Below are 21,557 nucleotides of genomic sequence, written 5' to 3'. Positions count from 1 at the left end.
GTAAATAATTGCTTATTTTTTGAAATGAACTTTTTTATATTAAAAATCAGTGCAATTCAATTTTTTCAATTCAAACAATGCAATTCAATTCAAGCAGTAGCTTAAAACCAAATAGGCTTCACATTATTGAACAATAGTTTTGTGACTTCAGTATTTTTCTAAACTTTCATTTTTGTTTCTTATAATTTCAAAAAATTTGATATTAAGTTTACTATTTTGTTCATTCAATCGGTTGCTGTAGTTTTATTTGATCAGAATTTTATTGTGTTTAAAAGACATCAAAAATTTTATTTTTTCATTTTTGAATAAACATCACAGTCAACCTAATAAATAAATTTTTAAGTTTGTTTGTGTTTGATATTGATTGATGAAATGGTATCTATTGAAAAGTTGTTAGGTTTTTTTTTGTTAAAATGTTATTTTTATAATTAGATTATGAATATTATTTTGTATATACGCTTATAATAATATATTGTTTGTTTTGAATGTGAAGTAAAATATTTTTTTAATGTTCTAGCTTTTTAATTAATTGCTTATTTAGTATATAGCATATATAACATATATATATATATATATATATATATATATATATATATATATATATATATATATATATATATATATATATATATATATATATATATATATATATATATATATATGTTATATATGCTATATATGCTATATACTAAATAAGCAATTAATTTAATGACTTTTTTTAAGTTTGTTTAAATGAAAAAAAAAAAACTTTAAATATAAATATCTTTAAAATAAGTGGTGCACTCAGGATTTAATTTTTTGGGGACTTTGATAAACAAATAATTTTCTTTTCTTAAAAATAATAATGGAGCACATAAAAATTGAACACTACTTCATTAGGCTGATATTTATCAATCTAAAGTGGCATATGTAATATGTTTTATATGACATAAATATCTGAATTAAAATTTTGATGGAGAAAGTCATTTATAAAAACTTTTTTTTTTCTTCTTTTGTTTATTTTTGGGGAGGGGCCAGTGGGTCCTGAGATCATATTTTATATATATATATATATATATATATATATATATATATATATATATATATATATATATATATTCATATATATATATATATGTATATATATATATGTTTTTTTTTAAGTTTTTTTTTAATTTGAAATGATAAACCTTAATAATTTTAAGTAAGTTTAGCAATCAAATAACATTTAAGTTCAATTAAATGTCATTTTGGTTTTTGTGGGACTCAACTCAGCATAAAAGGTTTTCTTAAAAACCCTAAAATTATATCTCTTAGTTACAATCATGTGTTTTAATGTAAATGCACATCAAGCTTATGAAATTTGAGCTCTGAATAAGTTGACAACATTTGTTTGTGTAGAAATGTGATACTTTGAATGTTTGTTGAAATTTTTATGTTTGTTGAAATTTTGAGTTGTTACTAAAGAAGCACATTTTTTTTTTCAGTTTCAGTTTTTTTATTGATATGCTTTTGGCATTTTTAAAGTTATATACCAAATTTTCTTTGTTGTTGACTTTTTGTTTCCAAATACCTGTTTTTGGCAGTTATTTTTTGGTAAATCTTTCTTGTCATACCTTTCTTGTCAAAAAAAAAGAAGACTGATAGAATTTAAAATGGGTACATTGCCAGCAACTAGATCCTATGAACATGTTATTAAAGGGGGTTGTATGAAGAAGAAAAGGGCATTATCAATTTCCCAACAACTGGTAGTTTATCAAGATATTATAACTGGGATGTTTACAAAAAGGTTTGCTTTGAGCTGTTTTGTTATTTCTATCATTTTAATAGTAACCTTCATAATTACACGAAAAACTTTATTTTGCTTCCACAGAGCAGTTCCCTTGTTTGTTTAACATAACTCCATGGTGCCCTCTCTCTATGGTTTATTTAAAGTAATTTTTTTGTTTATTTTAAGTTTGTTTAATGGTTTTTTTATAGGTTTATATAGTTTATTTAGATATTTATAGCTTTTAAAAGTATTTATAGTTTAAATATATATTTATAGTTTGTGAAAATATTTAGTTTATATTAATATTTAAAGTTTACATAGATATTTACAGCTAAAATACATAATTATAGGTTTTAAAGGTATTTAGGTTTTTAAAGGTAGCTTTACATGTGTTTATAGCTTCTGTTTTTCAACTTCTATTGATATTTATTGGTTTATTCACAGCTATATTTATTTTCTATAAATCTTTACAATATGTAGCAAAGTTATTTAGAATTAGTAAAGAATTTCTGTTTTTTCAAAATAATTTCCAAACTGCCACATTTACACAATGAAAAGTTTAAATTTTCTTTTATTTAGTTATATCTTTTCGTTATCTTTTTAGTTATATCTTATTTTATTTAGTTATACTTTTAAATAAATTTCCTGGATTTCATTATCAGAATAATAGTTGAACGACACAGCACTCTCATTGTCAACCTATGTCTATGACTTTTATCTTTTGATTTCAATCACCAAAGATAACAAGTTATGTTAGGATTTTTATTAGTGTTTGTGCTCACTTTTTGTTAGATCCTGCCAAAAATAAACAAGTGCAATGAAAATTTTGATTACCTTAGGATTACTCAAACTTGTGACTAAGCATTACGATCTGATTTTTAATGTTGAACCTGTGAAGTCTGCTTTCTGTAATTTGCCATCAAGCGTTCATGTGAATGTTCTTTACATATAAAAATTTTTTTTACTTGTGAAAGTGAGTTTGTGACTTTGACATTTCATATTTGAATCTCTCTCTTTTTTTTTAAATTTTGAAATTTGTGTAGTCTATTTTTAGTTATTATGAGCAGTATTATTATCTATACTGTTGGCAGTATCAATGAAAAAAAAGTTACTTTTGAAATATATAAATAGATAATTGAAAAAAAAACTTTTTCTTCAATTATATATTTTTTATTAGTAAATAATAATCATTTAAGTCAAAGATCCCTCCAATGGTTGCACGAGAGTATTATTTTATCTGGATTTATAAGTAACATTTCAATTTTTTTTTCTGGATTTTATAGCTAACTCACATTTTTTCTCTTGGATATAATGAAGCTTTTTTTTTTTTTTTTATAAAAGTGTTTTAAAAGTTTAATGCCTTTATATTTATAAGTATATAAATGTATTTATTAATATACAAAAGAATGTTTATCAATATATAAGTATATAATAAATGTAAGTGTATAATAAATATGTAAGCATGTTTATGAATATACAAGTGTATTTGTCAATATGTAATTATATTTGTAAATTTTTAACTATATTTAAAAATGTATAAGTTTATATACAAATATACAAATGTGTAAATTTATAAATTTACACATTTGTATATTTGTATATAATCAAGTACATTTATAAAGGTATTTTTTTTAATTATAATTTATAAATTTATAAAGGTATTTAAAGTTATTAGAAGTATCAAATTATTTTGTGAAATTTCTAAAAATTGGTAGGAGTTTGTTAATTTTTTTCTAAATTGTTACTTTATGTTATTATGATGCAATTTAAAATAATATTATGGTGATTAAAAAGCAATTAAAAATGTAATTTAACATTAAGAATGTGAACATTAACTTAAATTTTTAATATGTTATTTTTTATTTATATGACAACTTTTTTTTGTGTATGTCTACTTAAAGATGTAAAATATTAAAATATTTATTAAATGATGAGTTTGCATTCAAGATTTTCTTGTTTCTTTAGTTGCTGCAACTTCATTTCTTTAGTTGCTGCTAGTTCATTTCTTTTTAATGGAGAGAATTTTTTTAAGATCTTTTTTTGAGAAAAATTTTTGTTTGAAGTTTTGATTAATTGAAAATTATGCAGAAAATCTTTCTTTCTGGGTACTTACTTTAGAGAAATTTCAATTATTAGGCGAGGAAGTTTGACCACAGATAGTGCTCCATCCTTAAAAGTCCCTCTTATGCTTTCAAGGCGCTCATCTGAAGCTAACTTAGGTTATTACAACAGATCTTCAGATGATAGCTGTAAGTTTTCTTTTTATTTTAAGTTATATTTTTTTGATGAGTGTTGCTTCTAAATATTGAAAAAAATATTTTATCACATGTTCATGTAATTGCTGATATAATAAATACTGCCAGCTGAAATATTGAAAAATTTTCCTTTATTGCAGATATTAATTATAAGCAAATGTTTTTTAAATTTTAGAACATATTTATAAATTTCAAGTTATTATAATGCTAAAATTCATCTATAAAGTTTCATTTATAATGCAAATATGTATTTATCTAAACAAATGACAATAAAATTATAATTAAATAAAAGTAAATATAAATTTTTGATGTGTGATAAAAATAATTTTAAGATAAAAAAATATTTATCAAAAACTCTTCTTTTAAAGTATACAATAGTATAGAAAATATAGAACTGCTGATAACATAAATATAAATTAATAGCAATGCAAGAATAATAAAAAAAATGGATTAATTAACAAACACAAAAAGAATGTAAAAATGAGAAAAGAGCTTTACTTAAAAATTTTTTTCTAAATTTATTTTCTAAATGATGATTCTGTTGTTTAATAAATGTTCAAAATTATTTATACAGGATGTAAGCTAAAATTCCTACTGTGTGCTTCTATAGTTTGAAAATAATGTTTATGCAAAACTTAGAATAATTTCATAAAGTTTTTTGTGTCATTCACTTGATTCATTAAGTTATCTTTAAAAGAATTAAAAATTAATTAAAATTATTATTTTAAAATATTAAATTAGACGATTAATTAGTTTTATGAAGATTTATTGCTTCCAAGTTTTAAAAATATGCTGCCAATTTATTTGTTCAAAGCAAAGTTTTTGTTGAAGTCATTCACTTTATGATTGGCTCAGAAAAATGCAGTTGTGGTCATTTAATGTGTGTTATGGTCTACATGTCCTGTAATGTTTTCCTGTTTTTTTTCTGTCTAATATCAACTAAGAAAAGTTGTAGCTTTTCTGTTGAAGATCCAAATTACAAATGAAGTAAAAATATCTTATTCAAATATGTGTATTAAAAAAAAAAAAGTTAATGTAAAAAAGATTTTAAATATGAAAAATGCTTTGGGTTCTAGTGGCAAATCAGCATTAGTTGCATATTTCAGCATACTTCAAGTTGTGTCAGTATAATTCATGACTAGTGTTCATCAATTAATAAACTTTCCCTTAGTTGATACAAATAACATTAAAAGCAAGTTCATTGTGTATTTTTAGTAATAAAAGTTTTTATGCAGTTTGAATGATAATAAAAAAGGTCAAATTATAAACATTGAAGTTGCTTCATTTTAATAAAAACTTTTTTTTACAGTTGTTTTATTTTTTAAGTCTTTCAAAAATGTTTTTAAAAATTTTTTTTTAAACTTTTATTTTTTAAAAGAAAATGTTTTAGTAAATAATAGTCTTCAGAAGTCTGTGAGTTGTGATTTATTTCTACTAAAAGTATTAAATTGGTCCTGGAAAGGGAAAGGATTTTAATGACAGTATTGGTTAAAGACTGCACAATTTCTAAATAAATTGTTGGTAAATGGGATGTACTTGCTGCTTCCAATGTAAGAATTTTTCTATTGAACATTTTTGTTCTAAACAAAAAACTTATGTAAACAAATATTTCACCTTCTTATTTTCTTCTCTTCTTTTCCTCTTCTTTTCTTCTTCTTCTTTTCTTCTTTCTTTTTCTTCTCCACTTCTTTTCCTCTTCTTTTCTTCTTTTCTTCTTCTTTTCTTCTTTTCTTCTTTTCTTCTTCTTTTCTTCTTTTCTTCTTCTTTTCTTCTTTTCTTCTTTTCTTCTTCTTTTCTTCTTTTCTTCTTCTTTTCTTCTTTTCTTCTTTTCTTCTTCTTTTCTTCTTTTCTTCTTTTCTTCTTCTTTTCTTCTTTTCTTCTTCTTTTCTTCTTTTCTTCTTTTCTTCTTCTTTTCTTCTTTTCTTCTTTTCTTCTTCTTTTCTTCTTTTCTTCTTCTTTTCTTCTTTTCTTCTTTTCTTCTTTTTTTCTTCTTTTCTTCTTTTCTTCTTTTCTCCTTTTCTTCTTTTCTTCTTCTTTTCTTCTTCTCTTCTTCTCTTCTTCTCTTCTTCTTTTCTTCTTCTCTTCTTCTTTTCTTCTTCTCTTCTTCTCTTCTTCTCTTCTTCTTTTCTTCTTCTCTTCTTCTCTTCTTCTCTTCTTCTCTTCTTTTCTTCTTCTTTTCTTCTTCTCTTCTTCTTTTCTTCTTCTCTTCTTCTTTTCTTCTTCTCTTCTTCTTTTCTTCTTCTCTTCTTCTCTTCTTCTTTTCTTCTTCTCTTCTTTTCTTCTTCTTCTTTCCTTCTTATTTTCTTCTTGTTTTCTTCTTGTTTGCTTATTTTCCTCTTCTTTTCTTCTTGTTTTCTTATTTTCCTCTTCTTTTTTCTTCTTTTCCTCTTTTCTTCTTCTTTTGCTCCTTTCCTTTTTTCTTCTTTTTTTTCTTCTTTTTTCTTCTTTTCTTCTTTTCTTTTTTTCTTCTAGCATTAGAAATTTTTATTGTTTAGTAACGAATATTTTTATTCTTTAAATATTTTTAATCTTTAAATATTTTTAATCTTTAATATGAATGTTGTTATGGCAACAAATCTATTTGTAATTCTTTTATTGTTTCTAAACTTATTTAATGCTTTTAGATTTTCCTGTTTTGAGCTTTTACATTCTGTGTCATTCTGTCGTAGATTATATTGTCGTAGATATAATCTTTTTGCCATATACATCTTACTTTGCTCTTTTTTTTTTTATTCATATGTTAATGTTTTACTTGTTTTGTTTTTTCTTTGTTTTTGTTTTTGTTTTTTTTTGTTTTGGGGATGGGGGTGTAATAGACTTATGCAAAATAATTATGAAAGCAATTTAGTTTCTATTGATAACAAAGCGGAACAAATTATTGTTAATAACCAATCAAAATGTTAAAAGTTTTTTCAATATTGGTTATGCTAAAAAATATTTTAAATAACAAAACACAGAAGTCTTTGTAACAAAACAGAAGACATTTAAATGCAGTTTATTAATCCACAAGTAGGTTGCTAATAAAAATGTGTGTTAAAAGTGGCACATTTTTTGTAAGTAATCGTCTTTCTTTTAATAAGTCGTAATAGAAATTGTTTGACAATAGCTTTTTTGAGCTTGAAAGCTATTAATGCTTGTATGAGTTTTTGCTTTTCTAACAAAATAAAAATTAGCATTTAGGAAACTTATGGATTTAGAGGAAAAACTTTAAGTGCTTCTGCAGTGTTTACAAGTTTTGAATATTTTTGCAATTTTATGTTTACAAGAATGTTCTGACTTTGTGTTTTATAAAATTTTGAATGCATTTTTTAAAAAAAGAGATAACAACAGTGGATGAATTTTTATCACCTTTTGAAAAGTTGAATTAACTGTCGAATCTCTTGGTTCCTCTGATGGCGATTTCAGAGATGGGAGACATGGTGATGAGTTTAGTTAAACTAAATGAATCTTTCACAGGTGATCAACAATCTAAAAAAATGTTTTTAAAACACAGAATTCTTAAGTTAAAATGTTGTTACAGCAGTCATCTTAGGTGGGCTTCAACCTGTTCTTTTTCTTTTGCACTACTTTATTTGTGTTATTTTATTTCTCTTTCATTATTTTATATATCTTTTGTAACTCTCACTGTAGATGAGTTGTTAGGCTGTCTTATTAGTTTACAAAAGTAAGTATGAAAACTTATAAAAGTGTAAAAACAACCAAGTGTGGTGCATATTACAAAAGTGTTGTTTATTGAAAATAGTTTTAGGCCTAAAAAATTTGGTTAAGAAAGTCAATAGTTAAGTTGTTACTAAATAATGTTTTAAATGTTTAATAAACAGGTAAAAATCAAAAACCTTTTTTTTTTGTCTCCTTATCAACAATACTGTTTTGATTTTTTTTTTTTTTTAATGTTTATTTTGGTGGAGAATCTTCTTTATTTTCGAACACAACTAACAACTTTTTGTTAGAAATAAAAACAAGAGCTTAAACTGAATTAAGAGACATTCACAGTAATGTTTTAGTCACTTTCCCCTCCTTCTTCAAGTTGTCTTGTTTGATTGTAAGTTGAATGACGTTTGACGGAAATCACACCAGACTGTTTGTTTTTGAGATTTAAATGTTAAATAGAATTCTTACTTTGAAAGAGTTTTAATCTAAAAAAATGAAAACTTTGCAGTTTTCTATTTTCTTCTTTTTTTTTTTTTTAACAACTGAACATTTTTATATGCATTATTTTGTGTGGATCAAACACTTATTTTATTTCTTGATTTACTTTAAGAAAAATATATATATATATATATTTTTTTTTTTTTTTTTTTTTTTTTTATTATTATTTCAACTCTGCTGCAAATATTTGTAAAAATGTTTTATCTCCAGTTTCTTTTTTTGTTGTTTTAAGATGATGTTCAAAACTTTTGAGTGTTGTGAAAAAATTTGCTGGAGCTAAAATCTTTGTTTTTTTCCAAAAGTGAACAGATTGAGTTATTTGGGAAATTTTTAGTGTTTGTTATATAAAGTTTTTTCTGTGAAATATTTAGTTGGGTTGTCATGGAAATATTTAGTTGGGTTGTCATGGAAAGTAAATGGAAATCAAGAAATGAAATTTTTAATGAAGTCATTAAAAGATTAATTTTGTTTTAAATTTTGTTTTGAACATTTTTTCTAGAAAAAAAAATTACTAATGCTCTAGTCACTAAACTCTTTCAGAGTAATTCCATGTCAAATCATCCATGGCAAGCAACCATCTAAATTAGAATTGCTTCATTTTTACATCATTCGTATTATCGCTTCATTAGCACTATTATACCATTTGTATTATCACATTTTATTAGTTTATTCTGTGGTTCAATGTTTCATCCAATTAAAGTTTGCTATCTCAAGACTGTCTTTGCTACCCATTTGGATATCTGTTATGAAAAAAACAAAACAAAAAAAACAAAAAAACAAATGTAAATCTGGTACTTAAGCAAAATTTCAAAGACAACTAAAAAAATGAGAAATTCTTAAGACTGTTTACCATTTTAAGTTGCAATTTTAAAGAATTTCAAATGTTAGGTTTGAAGTTTTTTTTTTCTGCTAATTTTTTCCAATTTAAAATTAACTTTGTTTTTTATGTCATTTTCATGAAAACTGTTTTTACAAGTTTAAGAATTTCTTAAAAACTAAATGTTTAAAGAATGCATAAAATCTAATTATAAAAATAAAAAAATATGTAAAGAATCTAAAATGTTAAAAAAAAAAACAGTAAAAAAATAAAACTGTTTAAATATAAAATAATAGTTTGTAAAACTATAATAATTTATAAAACTATAATAATTTATAAAACTATAATAATTTATAAAACTATAATTGTATGTTTTAAAAGTTACTTATGGTTACAAATTGTAATTTTTTACAATATAGAACTGTTGTTAAAATTCTTCATTAATAATTTCATTATAAAAGATATATTTCTGGTAATTTTTTAATTATATTTATTGCTAATGGTATTCAGCAGAAATCATCTCAAGATGTCTACCAAAATTTAATTGCTTTCTGTTGTATAAATTTTAGTTAATGATTTTGCTTGTGTTTGAATGTGTTTAGAATAAATTCTCCTATCAATTGATCAAATTTTCTAGATTTTCAATATTAAGATCTTCTATCTGAAACAGTGCTTCTTTTCTTAAACCTTTTTAATGGAAAGTTATCATTATGTCTTTTATTCTGTTCTAAACTGACATCTATCTTAGACATGTGTTTATTTTTTCATTTATGCGTTCTTTTTCCATTTGAGCTTTTGTAAGTTAAGATATAAAAATTTGCAGTAGTCAGCAAAATGAGTTCTGGAGTTTTCCTTATTAAAAGTTATAAAGTTGCAAGGCTCAATGACTTCTGATTGCTTATCTCTGAATTTCATCTTGTAAATGAGTTCATATTTTTTTGTAAAGTTGTGTTTTATTTAAAGTTTAGACTTATGTTCTTGGAGATACTTAAAGTTTCATTTTGTCATTTATTTTTATTACCAGATATCTGCAATATTTTCATGTAACAAAAAAAAAAAAGATTAGTTTACTGATTTATAAGTACTTTTTATCTTCTTTAAAAGGGGTCATTCCATGTCAAATGAATTAATGGGCTCTACAAAAAATAACTTTTAACAATCAGGCAGGTCACTTGTTCTTTCTTATCATCTAAGTTTATCCAAAATGTCTACCCAGCTTGAATAGATCAACATCCAACGCAATATGTAGTTTTTTAAGATCAACATTTTTAAAAAAACTTTTTAAAATTTACAAAAATATGCAATTTGGTAAGTTAATGGTAGGTTAATTTCAAGTTTAATCTACCATTATGGAAAAATGTCAAGTTATATTTCAAATTTTTTGCTCATCTGAGAGTATTCACAAATTTTTCTCGTTTGGAAAAATTCATGTAAACAATTTTTTCAAAAGTTTTTAACTCTAAAAATATAGAAAAAACAGTTTTTTGCTTGAGGGACAAATTTTATGCAAAATGTCCCAATTTGTGATTAGCCATTTCTCAAGAACCACATTAGATACTAGGCTTCTTGGTTTGATTATATCATTGACATATATCACCCCAGCAAGTTTCATCAAAATCTGGGAATTTTGTAAAAATTTGATCCATCCATATGAAATGATCTAGAACAAAAAGATAAGGTCACTATTTCATTAATATTATTCTTAGGAAAATGGAGTAACTCAGTTTTATTTTTCAGATTTATTTTTTATCACATTGTATTTTCAGAAAATTTGTAAATTTTCAGAAAAAATATTGGGAAATTTGGCATGGATTTACTCATTAAGCAGTTAAATATATTGTAAATTAGAATGAAATAAGATTTGATTTATCTTATTTGGTACATGACTGAAATATATTACAAATGGCTTTTGATAACTTAGTTATAAAATTTTTTGATAAGTATCTGTTGTAAAGTTTTTTTAAAAAATTCACTGTCTAATTGTTGAAACAAAGAAATAAATTGTAAAAAAAGCCTATAGTTAGGTTTTTAAACATAAAAACTTGAGCATCTAAAATTGCAGTCCTCACTCTTAAACTAGTTTTTAATGCTCATAAAGAGACCTTTGCTGCTCCTATAGCAGAGGTTGTATCATGTTACTAAATGAGCATCATAAAAAAGGTGGTTTGCGACAGGTGGTTTTAGACTTTTCCCACGGTTTGTTTTTGAAAACTGGTCATGCTTACAATGACACTTTACCTGGTATTAGTTCTATGGAACATCTAACTTTAGGTATGTTAATCATGTATTGAAAAAGTTGTAATTTAAAATTTGTTAGTGTGAACATATGAGCAGGTGTTGTAGTTTGGAAATTTTAAACTGGATCTGTATTCCAATGATTTGTTTATTCTTTATTGTTATGAGTTTGTTACCACTTCTTGTAATTTAAAACAAGAAGAAATTTATAAAAGGATTTTTAGGGTTTTATTTATTTCAAATGTTATTTTTAATTCACAGGATAAAATGTTTTAAAGTGAAATATTTCTGTTTTAAAAGTCATGAAATATGAGAAGTAAATAAAACTATAGCTATTAAAAGAGTTGAAATTTTTTTTTATTTTTATTAAAATGTTTCCTTTGTTCTTTTTTTAAAATTTTTGTTGTTTCAAATTTTAGGCTTGATGGAGTTGAAGAGACGATCTCCTAATTCATCAAAAGTCAACCTAAAAAACACGATTTTAAACAATGATTTCATTGCATCAGATTTGAATAAGTTATATGTCAATAGATTGGATGATCATTCTTCTTTGAACTTAAGTAAAGATAAGTATTCACATTCAAGTGGAACCTCCTGTGAATCTTTGGTAATAACTCAGGAGAATTCAGATATTCAAGAAAGTGATTCATTGACAGAAAACTCATTGCATAATTTAGCTTTGAACCATTCTGATATTTCTTTAAATATGAGTCACGATTCTAAAATTAAAGAGTCTCCTAGTTTTCGAAGCCATCAAAAGTTTAATTTTTCTAAGGAATCTATTTTTGATTCAAGCTTAGATTCTTCTTACTTAAATAAAACATTTGAAAATGGAGACATTATGAATCCCCGTTCTCCCCTCTTGATTGATGCAAACTTATCTAGGACTCAAATGATTTGTCGTGAAATGCTAATAACAGAAAGATGTTATGTTAATGATTTGGAAGAAGTTATAGAAGTAAGATTTGGTTGTTTTTTTTTTTAAATAAATACCCTAAGTGTTGTGGCACTTTTTTTTGAAGCAAATGTTTAACGTGATGTCATTGTTTTATGTCAATGTCACGTATTACAGGGCTACATATATCATTTGAAACAGCAGACTGACTTTGATGTTGAAGGAATATTTGGAAACTTGGAGGCAATTTATGAGTTTAATAAGTAAGAAGCTTTTCTTTTCCAAATCTTTATTCCCAGGTTTATGTAGATATCCATCACAGAGTATGATGATATCCATCACAGAGTAAGATGACATCCATCACAGAGATTTGATATTTAAAAGTCATTACTGGTGTTTTTTTCACCTAAAACTCATTTGTTTCAAAAAAATAAAAATTTCCCCAAATTGTTTTGAATCAATAATTTTACAGCTATTATGTTAGTATTTATTAGTTATAAACATATTTTACCAAGCATTCCATAATTTTAACAAGATTACCATATCGAATCAGAAGTATTTTTATCAAATTTTTTTACAGTGAGAAAAATGAATTGTTTGCAATTTGTTGCAGAATTTGTTTACAACTTGTAAAATAAATTTTGACGTAGTAATTTGATATATACTAAATTATTGTATTATAAAAGTTATACAAGTATTAGTGTTTGTATAATTTACAAAATTTAATGATTTAGTGTAATTTATGAATTTATAAAACCTTTTTTTTTTTTTCTTATATTTTTTTTTTATATATATGTAAGTAGGATATTTTTTTTAGAGAAGTGCTTCGTCTTATGGAGGAGTGTGAAACTGATGACAATGAAATTAATGCAGAACAGCTTGCAAATGTTTTTTGTGAAAAGGTTTAGAAAAATCTTATTTACATCTAAACTTATCCTATATTTTATTATTATGAATATAAGCAAAAAAAAAGAATCAAATTAATCATTTTAAACTTTGTGGTTATTTTTTATAATTTTTGTTTGGTTGTTTATTAAGGCAGAGGGTTTCAATCACCATTACACCTGCTACTGCACAAATTTCCCGGAGTAAGCCCTTTAATGTTTTTTTTTGTTGTGTTAAAAATTTTAAACAAATTTTCACTTCAATTATGTTCTTTTAATGAATTAAATATTTTTATAGAAACTCGTCATTTTTCTCAATTATAATGCAAGACCCAAGAATTTCTGCTTTTTTCTTGGTAAGTTGTATTTTAGTAAAATAAAACAATAAAGACCTTTAGTTTGCTTGACCAACCTTAATTATTAGTTTACTTGATCAACCCTAATGAAGATAAAACAATATAAAATATGTTAAAAAAAAAGTTAGTTTATCAATACAATGATATGGCACAAAAGGGCTGCTGCTTTTTTTCATGAAAGTTTCTTTCCTTTAAAATGATATTCTTCTGATCGATGGGAAAAAGGGTGTAGCCTGATATTTCTTTTAATCCACTTAAGATAACATAAAGAAACTAGATAAGAATTACTGGACTATATTTATATATATATATATATATATATATATATATATATATATATATATATATATATATATATATATATATATATATATATATATATTTAAAAAAAATAATTTAACAAAAATCTCTCATTGCATAAAACGTTGTAATGATAGAAACCAGCTTCAAATTACATTCATTGGATTTTTGCAGCTCTATTATCGTATCATCCAATACCTTGTCATTTTCTTCATTCATGCTTAAAGATGATGGTTGCGATTTTCCAAATTTGATTTATATATAAGATATGTTTCACATTAAAACTAAAGAAATACATATCTTCATCTTTGTTATTTTTCTATTGTATTTCTTATTATAACTGTTATTTTTAACTGAATACTGAGGACTGAAAGCGCCTACTTTCTTTTATTGTGATAAACACTTCACTTTGTTTAAGGAAAAAGTAACCTTTAGGATTATGTTCTAAAATAAAAACATGGCGATCAGCATATTTATATTATGTACAAATATTAATGCCTTCCTCTTAATTTTGGGACAAATTTAAATGTTTTATTTTAATTGATATTTGTTCTTAACTTTTATTTTAAAAAATGTTTCCTAATTTTTGATACAAAAATATCTCCTTTCCGAACGTCTGTGTACCAAACAAGTAATTAAGGTCTTACTTTATTTTATTGATATTTTTTCTTTTTTTTTGCTCTTTTTCTCATAAGTTCGCTTAAAGATTTGACTTTAAATTTGGCTTTTATTACAGATGAGGCAACAAGACATTGGTCACGCGTTATCTTTAGAAAGTTACTTACTAAAACCCGTGCAGCGAATTCTAAAATATCATCTGTTGTTTAGGGTTGGTTGAAATGCTTACGTATATATTTTTTTCTTCTCTTGTATTAAAAAAGGAGGTTGTTGAAACCAGGTTGTAAAAGTTTTCTTTTAACATTTTTTAGGATATGTTGAAAAGCTATGATGGAGATGAAGATGGTTATAATATCATCAGTGTATGTTTACGTAATCTAATTTATGAATTGAAACGTTTTAACTTTTTTTTTTTTATTTCCTTCATGAGACTTATTTTTTCTATAGTCAGCTTCGCTGAAAATGAGCGATGTAGCGGAATACATCAATGAGATGAAACGTCTGCATGAGAATGCTCAGAAAGTTCAAGAGATTTTAAACAAAATCATCGATTTGGATGTGAGCATTTTCTAGTTTACTCTAAATTTTATTTTAGCCTATCGTTTAAATATCAAAAAGTTTTAAAGAACTGAAAAAAACATTGATTCAAATTCCTGATCATTGACCTTAGATGCATCAATATTAATTATTTGCATGATGAATTGGTAACTCATGTCCCATATATTTCCCCAGTTTATAATTTATTTAGGAACCGTGTAACGTGTTTAGTACTGGAAGATTGGTACTTGAGGTACGATTTTTCCTGTAATATTTTTATATGCTAAATTATTCATTTACTAATTTACAATCCTTACTAATATATTGATTCAAATACAGTGTTATAATTATTTTTTATTAGAACAACTTTAAAGTACACGGTACACGAAGTGATCGGTATTTTTATCTCTTTGAAAAGTTGCTTCTCGTTTGTAAAAAGAGTGACGACACATTTCATTTTAAGGAAAAGATCGAGGTAACTTATTTTTTTATGCATCGATCTCAGTCTAATTTTGATTTAAAAACGTTTTTATTAAAAAAAACATTTAAATTTAGTGCTCGGACATGATGCTACAGGAAACGATGAAAGATCCTCTTGTTTTTCAAGTGATGAGTTACAGCAACCCTAAAGTATGCTATTCCATCGTGGTAAGAAAATATTTTGCACAACGTTCGTTGGTTTCAGGATTATGTGGCTTTAGTATTCTGCTATCATCAATTCAATTCAATTTTAGGCAAAAAACCTTGAGATGAAAAAAACATGGATCCAGCATTTAAAGCGTCTGCTTGTTGAAAGTCATAAAGCATTGATTCCACAAACGGTAAAATAAAAACACGTTTTTGTCATTAGGCACTTTTTACTTTTTTTTGTGTGTTTTTTTTTATTAGTTTTTTTTTTTGTTTTAAATAAACTTTTTCATATTTAGGTTCGGCAAGCAATATTAGGTCCAGAAGAAAAATCAAAGAGCAAATACAATTCTTGTAAGGTTTCACTGCTTGTATTTAACAATATCAAATTTGTTTTTAGTTGATATTTAAACTTGTCTTTTTACTTGTTCATTTTTGTTATTAGTATCAATCGATGCGCTCGATGACCCAATATTTAACACGAAGAAAACAACCAAAGGGGCTAACAAAGAAAGTCGTAAGTTTATAGTTTATTTTGTTTGCTTAGACTGAGTTTGGTTAAAAAGAAAGTCCATCTAGTTAACTTTTGTCTTCGTTATAGATGGAGCTGCTTTGAAAAGGGTATGTGTTTTGGTTTGTGTGTTTTTCAAATTTAATGGTTAACTAGTTTAAACTTTCACGTTTAAATGCTCTCACAAACTGCAGAATAAAAAAATGTGATCACGTGACTTTTTTTAAGCGTGAAACAATCGAAAAGTACCATGTCACAAATTCTGAGTTTTTTTTTTAACTTGAAAAAATTTTTTTTATTTTTACGAAACGTGACAAAATGTTAGCATCACCATTCTCAACTCAAGCGTTAAATTTTCCTACTTTAAAAAATTAGAAAGACTTTCATGTTTGAAATTTACAAGAAACAGTTAGGACATCATTTGGCTCAACTTGTGCCAATGATTTAGTGAATGTCTTCACTTTTTGAGTACATATTCACTTGAGGACGTTAAATCCGGTAGTCGAGGTTTTTAAAATAAAAGCTGTTTCGTGTTTCGTACTTCGCTTTAAACATTTGATGTAAAGTTCTGATGCTTAGTCAATAATCCAAATATACTGTCTTTATCTGCGATAAACTTGTGCTTTGCCTGGTCGTTCCAGTAAAAGCCAACTCGATCAACAGGTATTTTGGTTTTTACCTGCTGGGTAAAGAGGCGATTGTTCCCTGCGCATGTTAGTTGATGTTTAAATTTGGTACGGAACTTGCACATCTCGAATCCACACCACTTACGGCATAAAATTTGAAAGCAATCGATTTTTCCTTTACATTTTCGTTATCTAAATTAACTCGTGATTGACTTGGATGAGCATTGAATAAAGGATCGGATATCTTGATCTTTAATCATATTTTGACTTTGAGATCTATTTACACATTGCTTCTCGTGCGCTCAAATTGATTTTTGTGGTATGTTTCAGCCTTTTTTTTTTCTATGAAAAAGAGTACAAAATTAAAAGAATCATTGATAAAAAGAACTTGCATAATGATGGGAATCTTATAACAATCAAGAATCTACTGGATCATAATAATCAAGAATCTTACTGCAAGTTTTTTCGTTAAGTTTTTATGTGGTTATTTAGTAGGAACTTTAACAATTGGCGTAAGCAATCAAAGTGGCACCCTTCTTCCCAGATCTTCGCAACAACAAAAATTTTAAAGTGCTCAGTGGGGCAATATCGCATAAAACCTGGCCTTAAGCATAGTTATATTTTTTTTGGCAACCGTGTGTCCTAAAGCTCAAAACTGGCTTTTAGTTCCTTTCAGACCTCAATTGACGCAATATTTAGTTCCTTTGAGTCCTCGATTGACACAATATTTTGCCTGTAAAATATCTAGTGCAAGTAATTTTTACTCAAAATAGCCGCAATTACTCGAAAACCATTGTCACGTCTATATTAAATATTTAAAAGTCCGTCTGTATAATTTTCTTAACTCTACTAAGTTCCCTTAAAATAAATATCAAACTCAGAAATCCAGCCTCTTAATATTCATATAAGCCAATTTTGAAGCTGTAGAACCTCATTGTGCTACGTTAAAAAGCTACAAAAAGTTACATTTGACATTAACTAATCGAAGTTCAAATAATAGCCAGTTGTTATTTGTTTTAAACCAAGACCCTGGGGTTTGTTTTTGAAAAATAAATGTTTTCGTTCTTCTTTAGTTCTTTGCTTGGGTTTTGTTAATACGCCTAAGAAAGAGAATTAAAAAATAGGAATATACCACTTTTTAAAAATAAACGATTTTAATAATGTCAGTTTATAAATTTTTCTTGGTTTAATGAGCCTATTTCTGTTTGCTGTTAGTAAATCCGAACTTAATTTAAACTTAAAGTTTACATTCTTCATTGTTACGTTGCTAAAATATAGCGAAGCATAATATTTTAGGAGCATGTTGTTGATAGAGACTTATTTTCATCTAAGCGTAATCTAAACACGAAAGCTAAAGAATTTTTGTTAGAAAAGAGAAATCGGGTTACGTTGATGCCTTCAAGCCCTAACATTCATGAAAAGGTAAGTTTTTATGTGTTTCAGTAATTGTATTGGTGCATTTATGTCGCATGTTGGTAGAGGGGTTTTGGTGTGTATATTTTGAAGGGCGTATGTTTTGTGTATCCTTTTGTTTATTTTAAAATCATCACAGGACAAAAAAGAAAAAAATCGCTGGATGCGTCGTCCTAAGCAAAAACGAAGCACTGATCATGGTAATCCTGAGCCTATATCACTTAACAGCAGTCTACTTGATTTTAATTTAAAAACAGAGCCATTGACTAAATCAAGAAGTTTAGAATCTTTAAAGGACTGCATGAAAATACAAGATGGGCAGAATGATGTAAGTGGCATTTAAAAAAACATTTTCATTTGTTGTTATGAAAAATTGGTAAAAAAAAATCTAAAACTAGTATGTTGTTGTTATAAACTATAATCATATATCTGCGATTTTTTAGTCAAAGTTGGTCCAAGAAAATAGTCATGCAGTTAACAATCACGATTACGCCGAAATAAGCGATATTATTAGAATGATCAGGCAGCCTACAGTTGGAAAATCAGATAAAGTTATGGAAAACTTGCCTCACTCAGTGGATACAGAATCATCCTTAAGCGACCATGCTTACCAAGAGCAAAAGCTAGAAGAGTTACAGCCAGGTTCCTCCAATGAAACTAATCGCCAACAAAATGATTTTTCGCAAATTAGATATCGTTCAAATACGACGGATAAAATGAAGCGTCTTGAGAAAAGATTGTCAATCTTAAACGATGACGACAATTCGTCAACTTCTATCAAGGCTATGGTTCGTAAAGTAAGCAACGCTTTCGGCACATCTGTACAACCTTTTGTTGAAAGTTCTCTGAATGGATCTACGAGCGCACCTGGAAATGTTTCGAGGGACTTGAGTATACTTCTGGGAAGCTCGTTAGATAAATCCCGATATCGTAACAGCATAGGATGTTTACAAACTCCTTATATTCGACCGTCGTTGGAAAGATCTCGAAGTCTTACATCGTTTAAAGAGATTACTGGTAAAAAAGATCTGCACGAAGATGTTCAGCTGAATTCGGTTTTGCCCTCCAAGTTAAGTTTAAGCTCCAACGAGGAGCAATATAGTTCAGAGGACGTTGATCAAGTTTTGGAAAGTATTGAATTTGAATTGGGAAATATTGCGAACAGCGTTGATAAAGGCCTTAAATCCTCAGTAAGTTCTGCGGAAACTCCTGATGAAAATAATGAGTCCTCGTTCAATTCTACTGGTGGCATAGGAACGGACATTAATGCAAGAGCGGCGGCTGTTGACGAGCGTTTGAGGGAAGCAAATCTTGAAACAGCTTCTTCAAATACAGCACTAGAATTAAACGTCGAAGTCAAGCGCGTAGCTGATCGAATAAAGGAGTATAAAAAATTAATAGATGCAGAGAAAAAAATAAAGCCTTTAAAGAGAAATGAACCTTTGTCTATGTCAGAGATGATCGAATCTTTAGATTCTATTAGACAATCATCTGTGGGTTCGTCACTGACCTATTCATATCACAGGAAGCGCTTCTCTCGACCACCGAGTTTTTTAAATCAAAGCGATGTCATCGAATCAGAAGCTGAAAACTCGGTAAATAGTCCTCTACCTAGTGATCTTTTATCGCAAAATGAAAATGTCAAACCTTTCGAATCTGCGACGGAAGAAAATAAGACACCCGAATCATCTAATTTAGATCTGCCCTCAAAAAAAGAAACTTCTATTAATTTACAGTTAGAAAAAAGCGCTCATGATTTAGTAAAAAGTAACACCAATCAAAACCTTTTAAGAAATACTCGTTTACAATCCACTGACATGTTTTATAAAGGTAACGAGAAACGAGTTTCAGTTCAAAGTTCGAGTGTTGAAGAAAAACGCAACTCTTTTACAGAAACAAGAAAAACTGAAGCGGCCAGAGAAAAGTCGATATGCGACTTAAATACGCATAATTCACAAAAGACACCGTATCCGATTAGGTCAACTCACGCGGATGCGCTTAGACGCTCTCTTTTGATTCGCACCCCGTCCTTACCTCAAATGGATAAAAATCCCGTTAAAATGAAAATTGTCAATGTTAATATTAAATCGCGTCGGCATTCGACGTCATCGGCATCTATATTTTTTAATGGCGGCACAAACTCACATATACGTGGCCGTAATCAAATAAGACACTCATCCCCGAACAAATTTAGCGATCAAGAAGTTTCAGAGGATGCTACCACGTTTTCCGTTAACAGAAAAAGCTTTTATCGAAGTGCTTCATTACCCAGACGCTCTCACAGAGTAGAATTAAATGTTGCAGAAAAAACCCCCGTCGTCAAAGCTGATGTAACGTGGTCTCCTTCAAATCATTGCAACCAACAAAATCTGGTCAATGAGCGCATACGACAATATTTTACAAACTTGCAAACGGCCTCAAAAACTCCCACAAGTCGTCCTAGGCTATTACTAGTCGGAAGTTACGATTCTGACAGTGATACATCATCTGACGGACATTTACCTCCTGTTACAAGCAGTTCTCAGGGAGATAATACCAGTGACGGACATGAAATTATAGAAAACGACACCCCTGATCATATTATGAAGGGAACGGTGAGGAACATGATTAAGAAGTATGCCGCTAATTACATTTTTGATAAGTAAATTTCACGATATTTTCTAAAAAAAAATTTTTTTACAAAGTTCTTTGCGATATTTATTATATTATTAGTAGTAATAATGCAGTTGTTGTTGCTTACTGTTGTTAGTTGTTAACGGTCCTACACGTTTCTTACGGTTGGATTGTTAGTTTTTCGTTGTTTGCCTTAAACTTATTCTTCGTGACATTAAAACTCGTAAAAAAATGTTAAAAGTTCGAAGAGTTTTTTTATATTTTTAAAGTATTTATTTGAGATGATGTACACTTTCAAAATTATTTTTTTTTGTTTTCATCGTTGTTGTTGTTTGTTTGTTTTTTTTTAATGCTACCAGCATCATTATGAGAATAAGGGTTTTAACAAATTTTCGATTTAAGTAATCGCAAGTGCATATTTCTCCGAATCCCATTTCCAGACGTCTATTTCGTCTCTTCTTTCACACTCCTCTCGCACTCACACCTTAATCCGCTCTAAATATCCTTGTGCTCGTTTCAATGAAAACAAATCCAAGTAGCGTCCCCATTCAAGCTCAAAATAGCAATTAAGTCTTATGTTGTGTTGACGTTTCGATATATATATCTATATATATATATATATATATATATATATATATATATATATATATATATATATATATATATATATATATATATATAGATATATATAGATATATATATATAGATATATAGATATATATATATTTATATAATATATATATATATAAATACATTTTTAAACACTTACAAACAAACAGAAATTTATTGGTTTTTGTGTCCTTGTGCTTTTTATATATATATATATATATATATATATATTTTATATATATATATATATTTTATATACATATATATATATATAATATATATATATATATATAAAATATACATATATATATATATATATAATATATATATATATATATATATATATATATATATATATATAT

General features: G+C 26.8%; 1 protein-coding gene across 4 annotated transcripts in view; it reads left to right on the top strand.

The window, feature by feature from the left end:
• The window catches only part of LOC145185101 (uncharacterized), a 24,292-nt gene extending 3,387 nt beyond the window's left edge, over window positions 1-20,905 (top strand). Inside the window, exons 1-20 of one of the 4 annotated variants that reach the window (XM_090098249.1) lie at window positions 1,410-1,768; window positions 3,887-3,999; window positions 11,626-12,164; window positions 12,279-12,364; window positions 12,919-13,003; window positions 13,140-13,189; window positions 13,284-13,341; window positions 14,378-14,470; window positions 14,571-14,621; window positions 14,707-14,817; window positions 15,008-15,049; window positions 15,158-15,271; window positions 15,352-15,444; window positions 15,531-15,617; window positions 15,723-15,777; window positions 15,869-15,940; window positions 16,025-16,044; window positions 17,857-17,982; window positions 18,113-18,301; window positions 18,417-20,905. In XM_090098249.1, the coding sequence (XP_089954375.1) occupies window positions 1,635-1,768; window positions 3,887-3,999; window positions 11,626-12,164; window positions 12,279-12,364; window positions 12,919-13,003; window positions 13,140-13,189; window positions 13,284-13,341; window positions 14,378-14,470; window positions 14,571-14,621; window positions 14,707-14,817; window positions 15,008-15,049; window positions 15,158-15,271; window positions 15,352-15,444; window positions 15,531-15,617; window positions 15,723-15,777; window positions 15,869-15,940; window positions 16,025-16,044; window positions 17,857-17,982; window positions 18,113-18,301; window positions 18,417-20,618 (4,320 nt within the window). In that variant the 5' untranslated portion in view covers window positions 1,410-1,634 and the 3' untranslated portion in view covers window positions 20,619-20,905. Of the gene's footprint in view, window positions 1-1,409; window positions 1,769-3,886; window positions 4,000-6,923; window positions 7,059-11,625; window positions 12,165-12,278; window positions 12,365-12,918; window positions 13,004-13,139; window positions 13,190-13,283; window positions 13,342-14,377; window positions 14,471-14,570; window positions 14,622-14,706; window positions 14,818-15,007; window positions 15,050-15,157; window positions 15,272-15,351; window positions 15,445-15,530; window positions 15,618-15,722; window positions 15,778-15,868; window positions 15,941-16,024; window positions 16,045-17,856; window positions 17,983-18,112; window positions 18,302-18,416 lie in introns of those variants that run through there. The other 3 variants (XM_090098250.1, XM_090098251.1, XM_090098252.1) reach the window with 3 other exon arrangements.
• The last annotated feature ends 652 nt before the right edge of the window (window positions 20,906-21,557 follow it).

This window comes from Hydra viridissima, unplaced genomic scaffold (assembly GCF_058129835.1).
Source record: "Hydra viridissima isolate aposymbiotic clone 2 unplaced genomic scaffold, HvirCarnegie_v1 scaffold_9, whole genome shotgun sequence".
Lineage (NCBI taxonomy): Eukaryota > Metazoa > Cnidaria > Hydrozoa > Anthoathecata > Hydridae > Hydra > Hydra viridissima.
The sequence above is the reverse complement of the archived record's forward strand: the minus strand, read 5'-3'. Positions and strand labels throughout refer to the sequence as shown.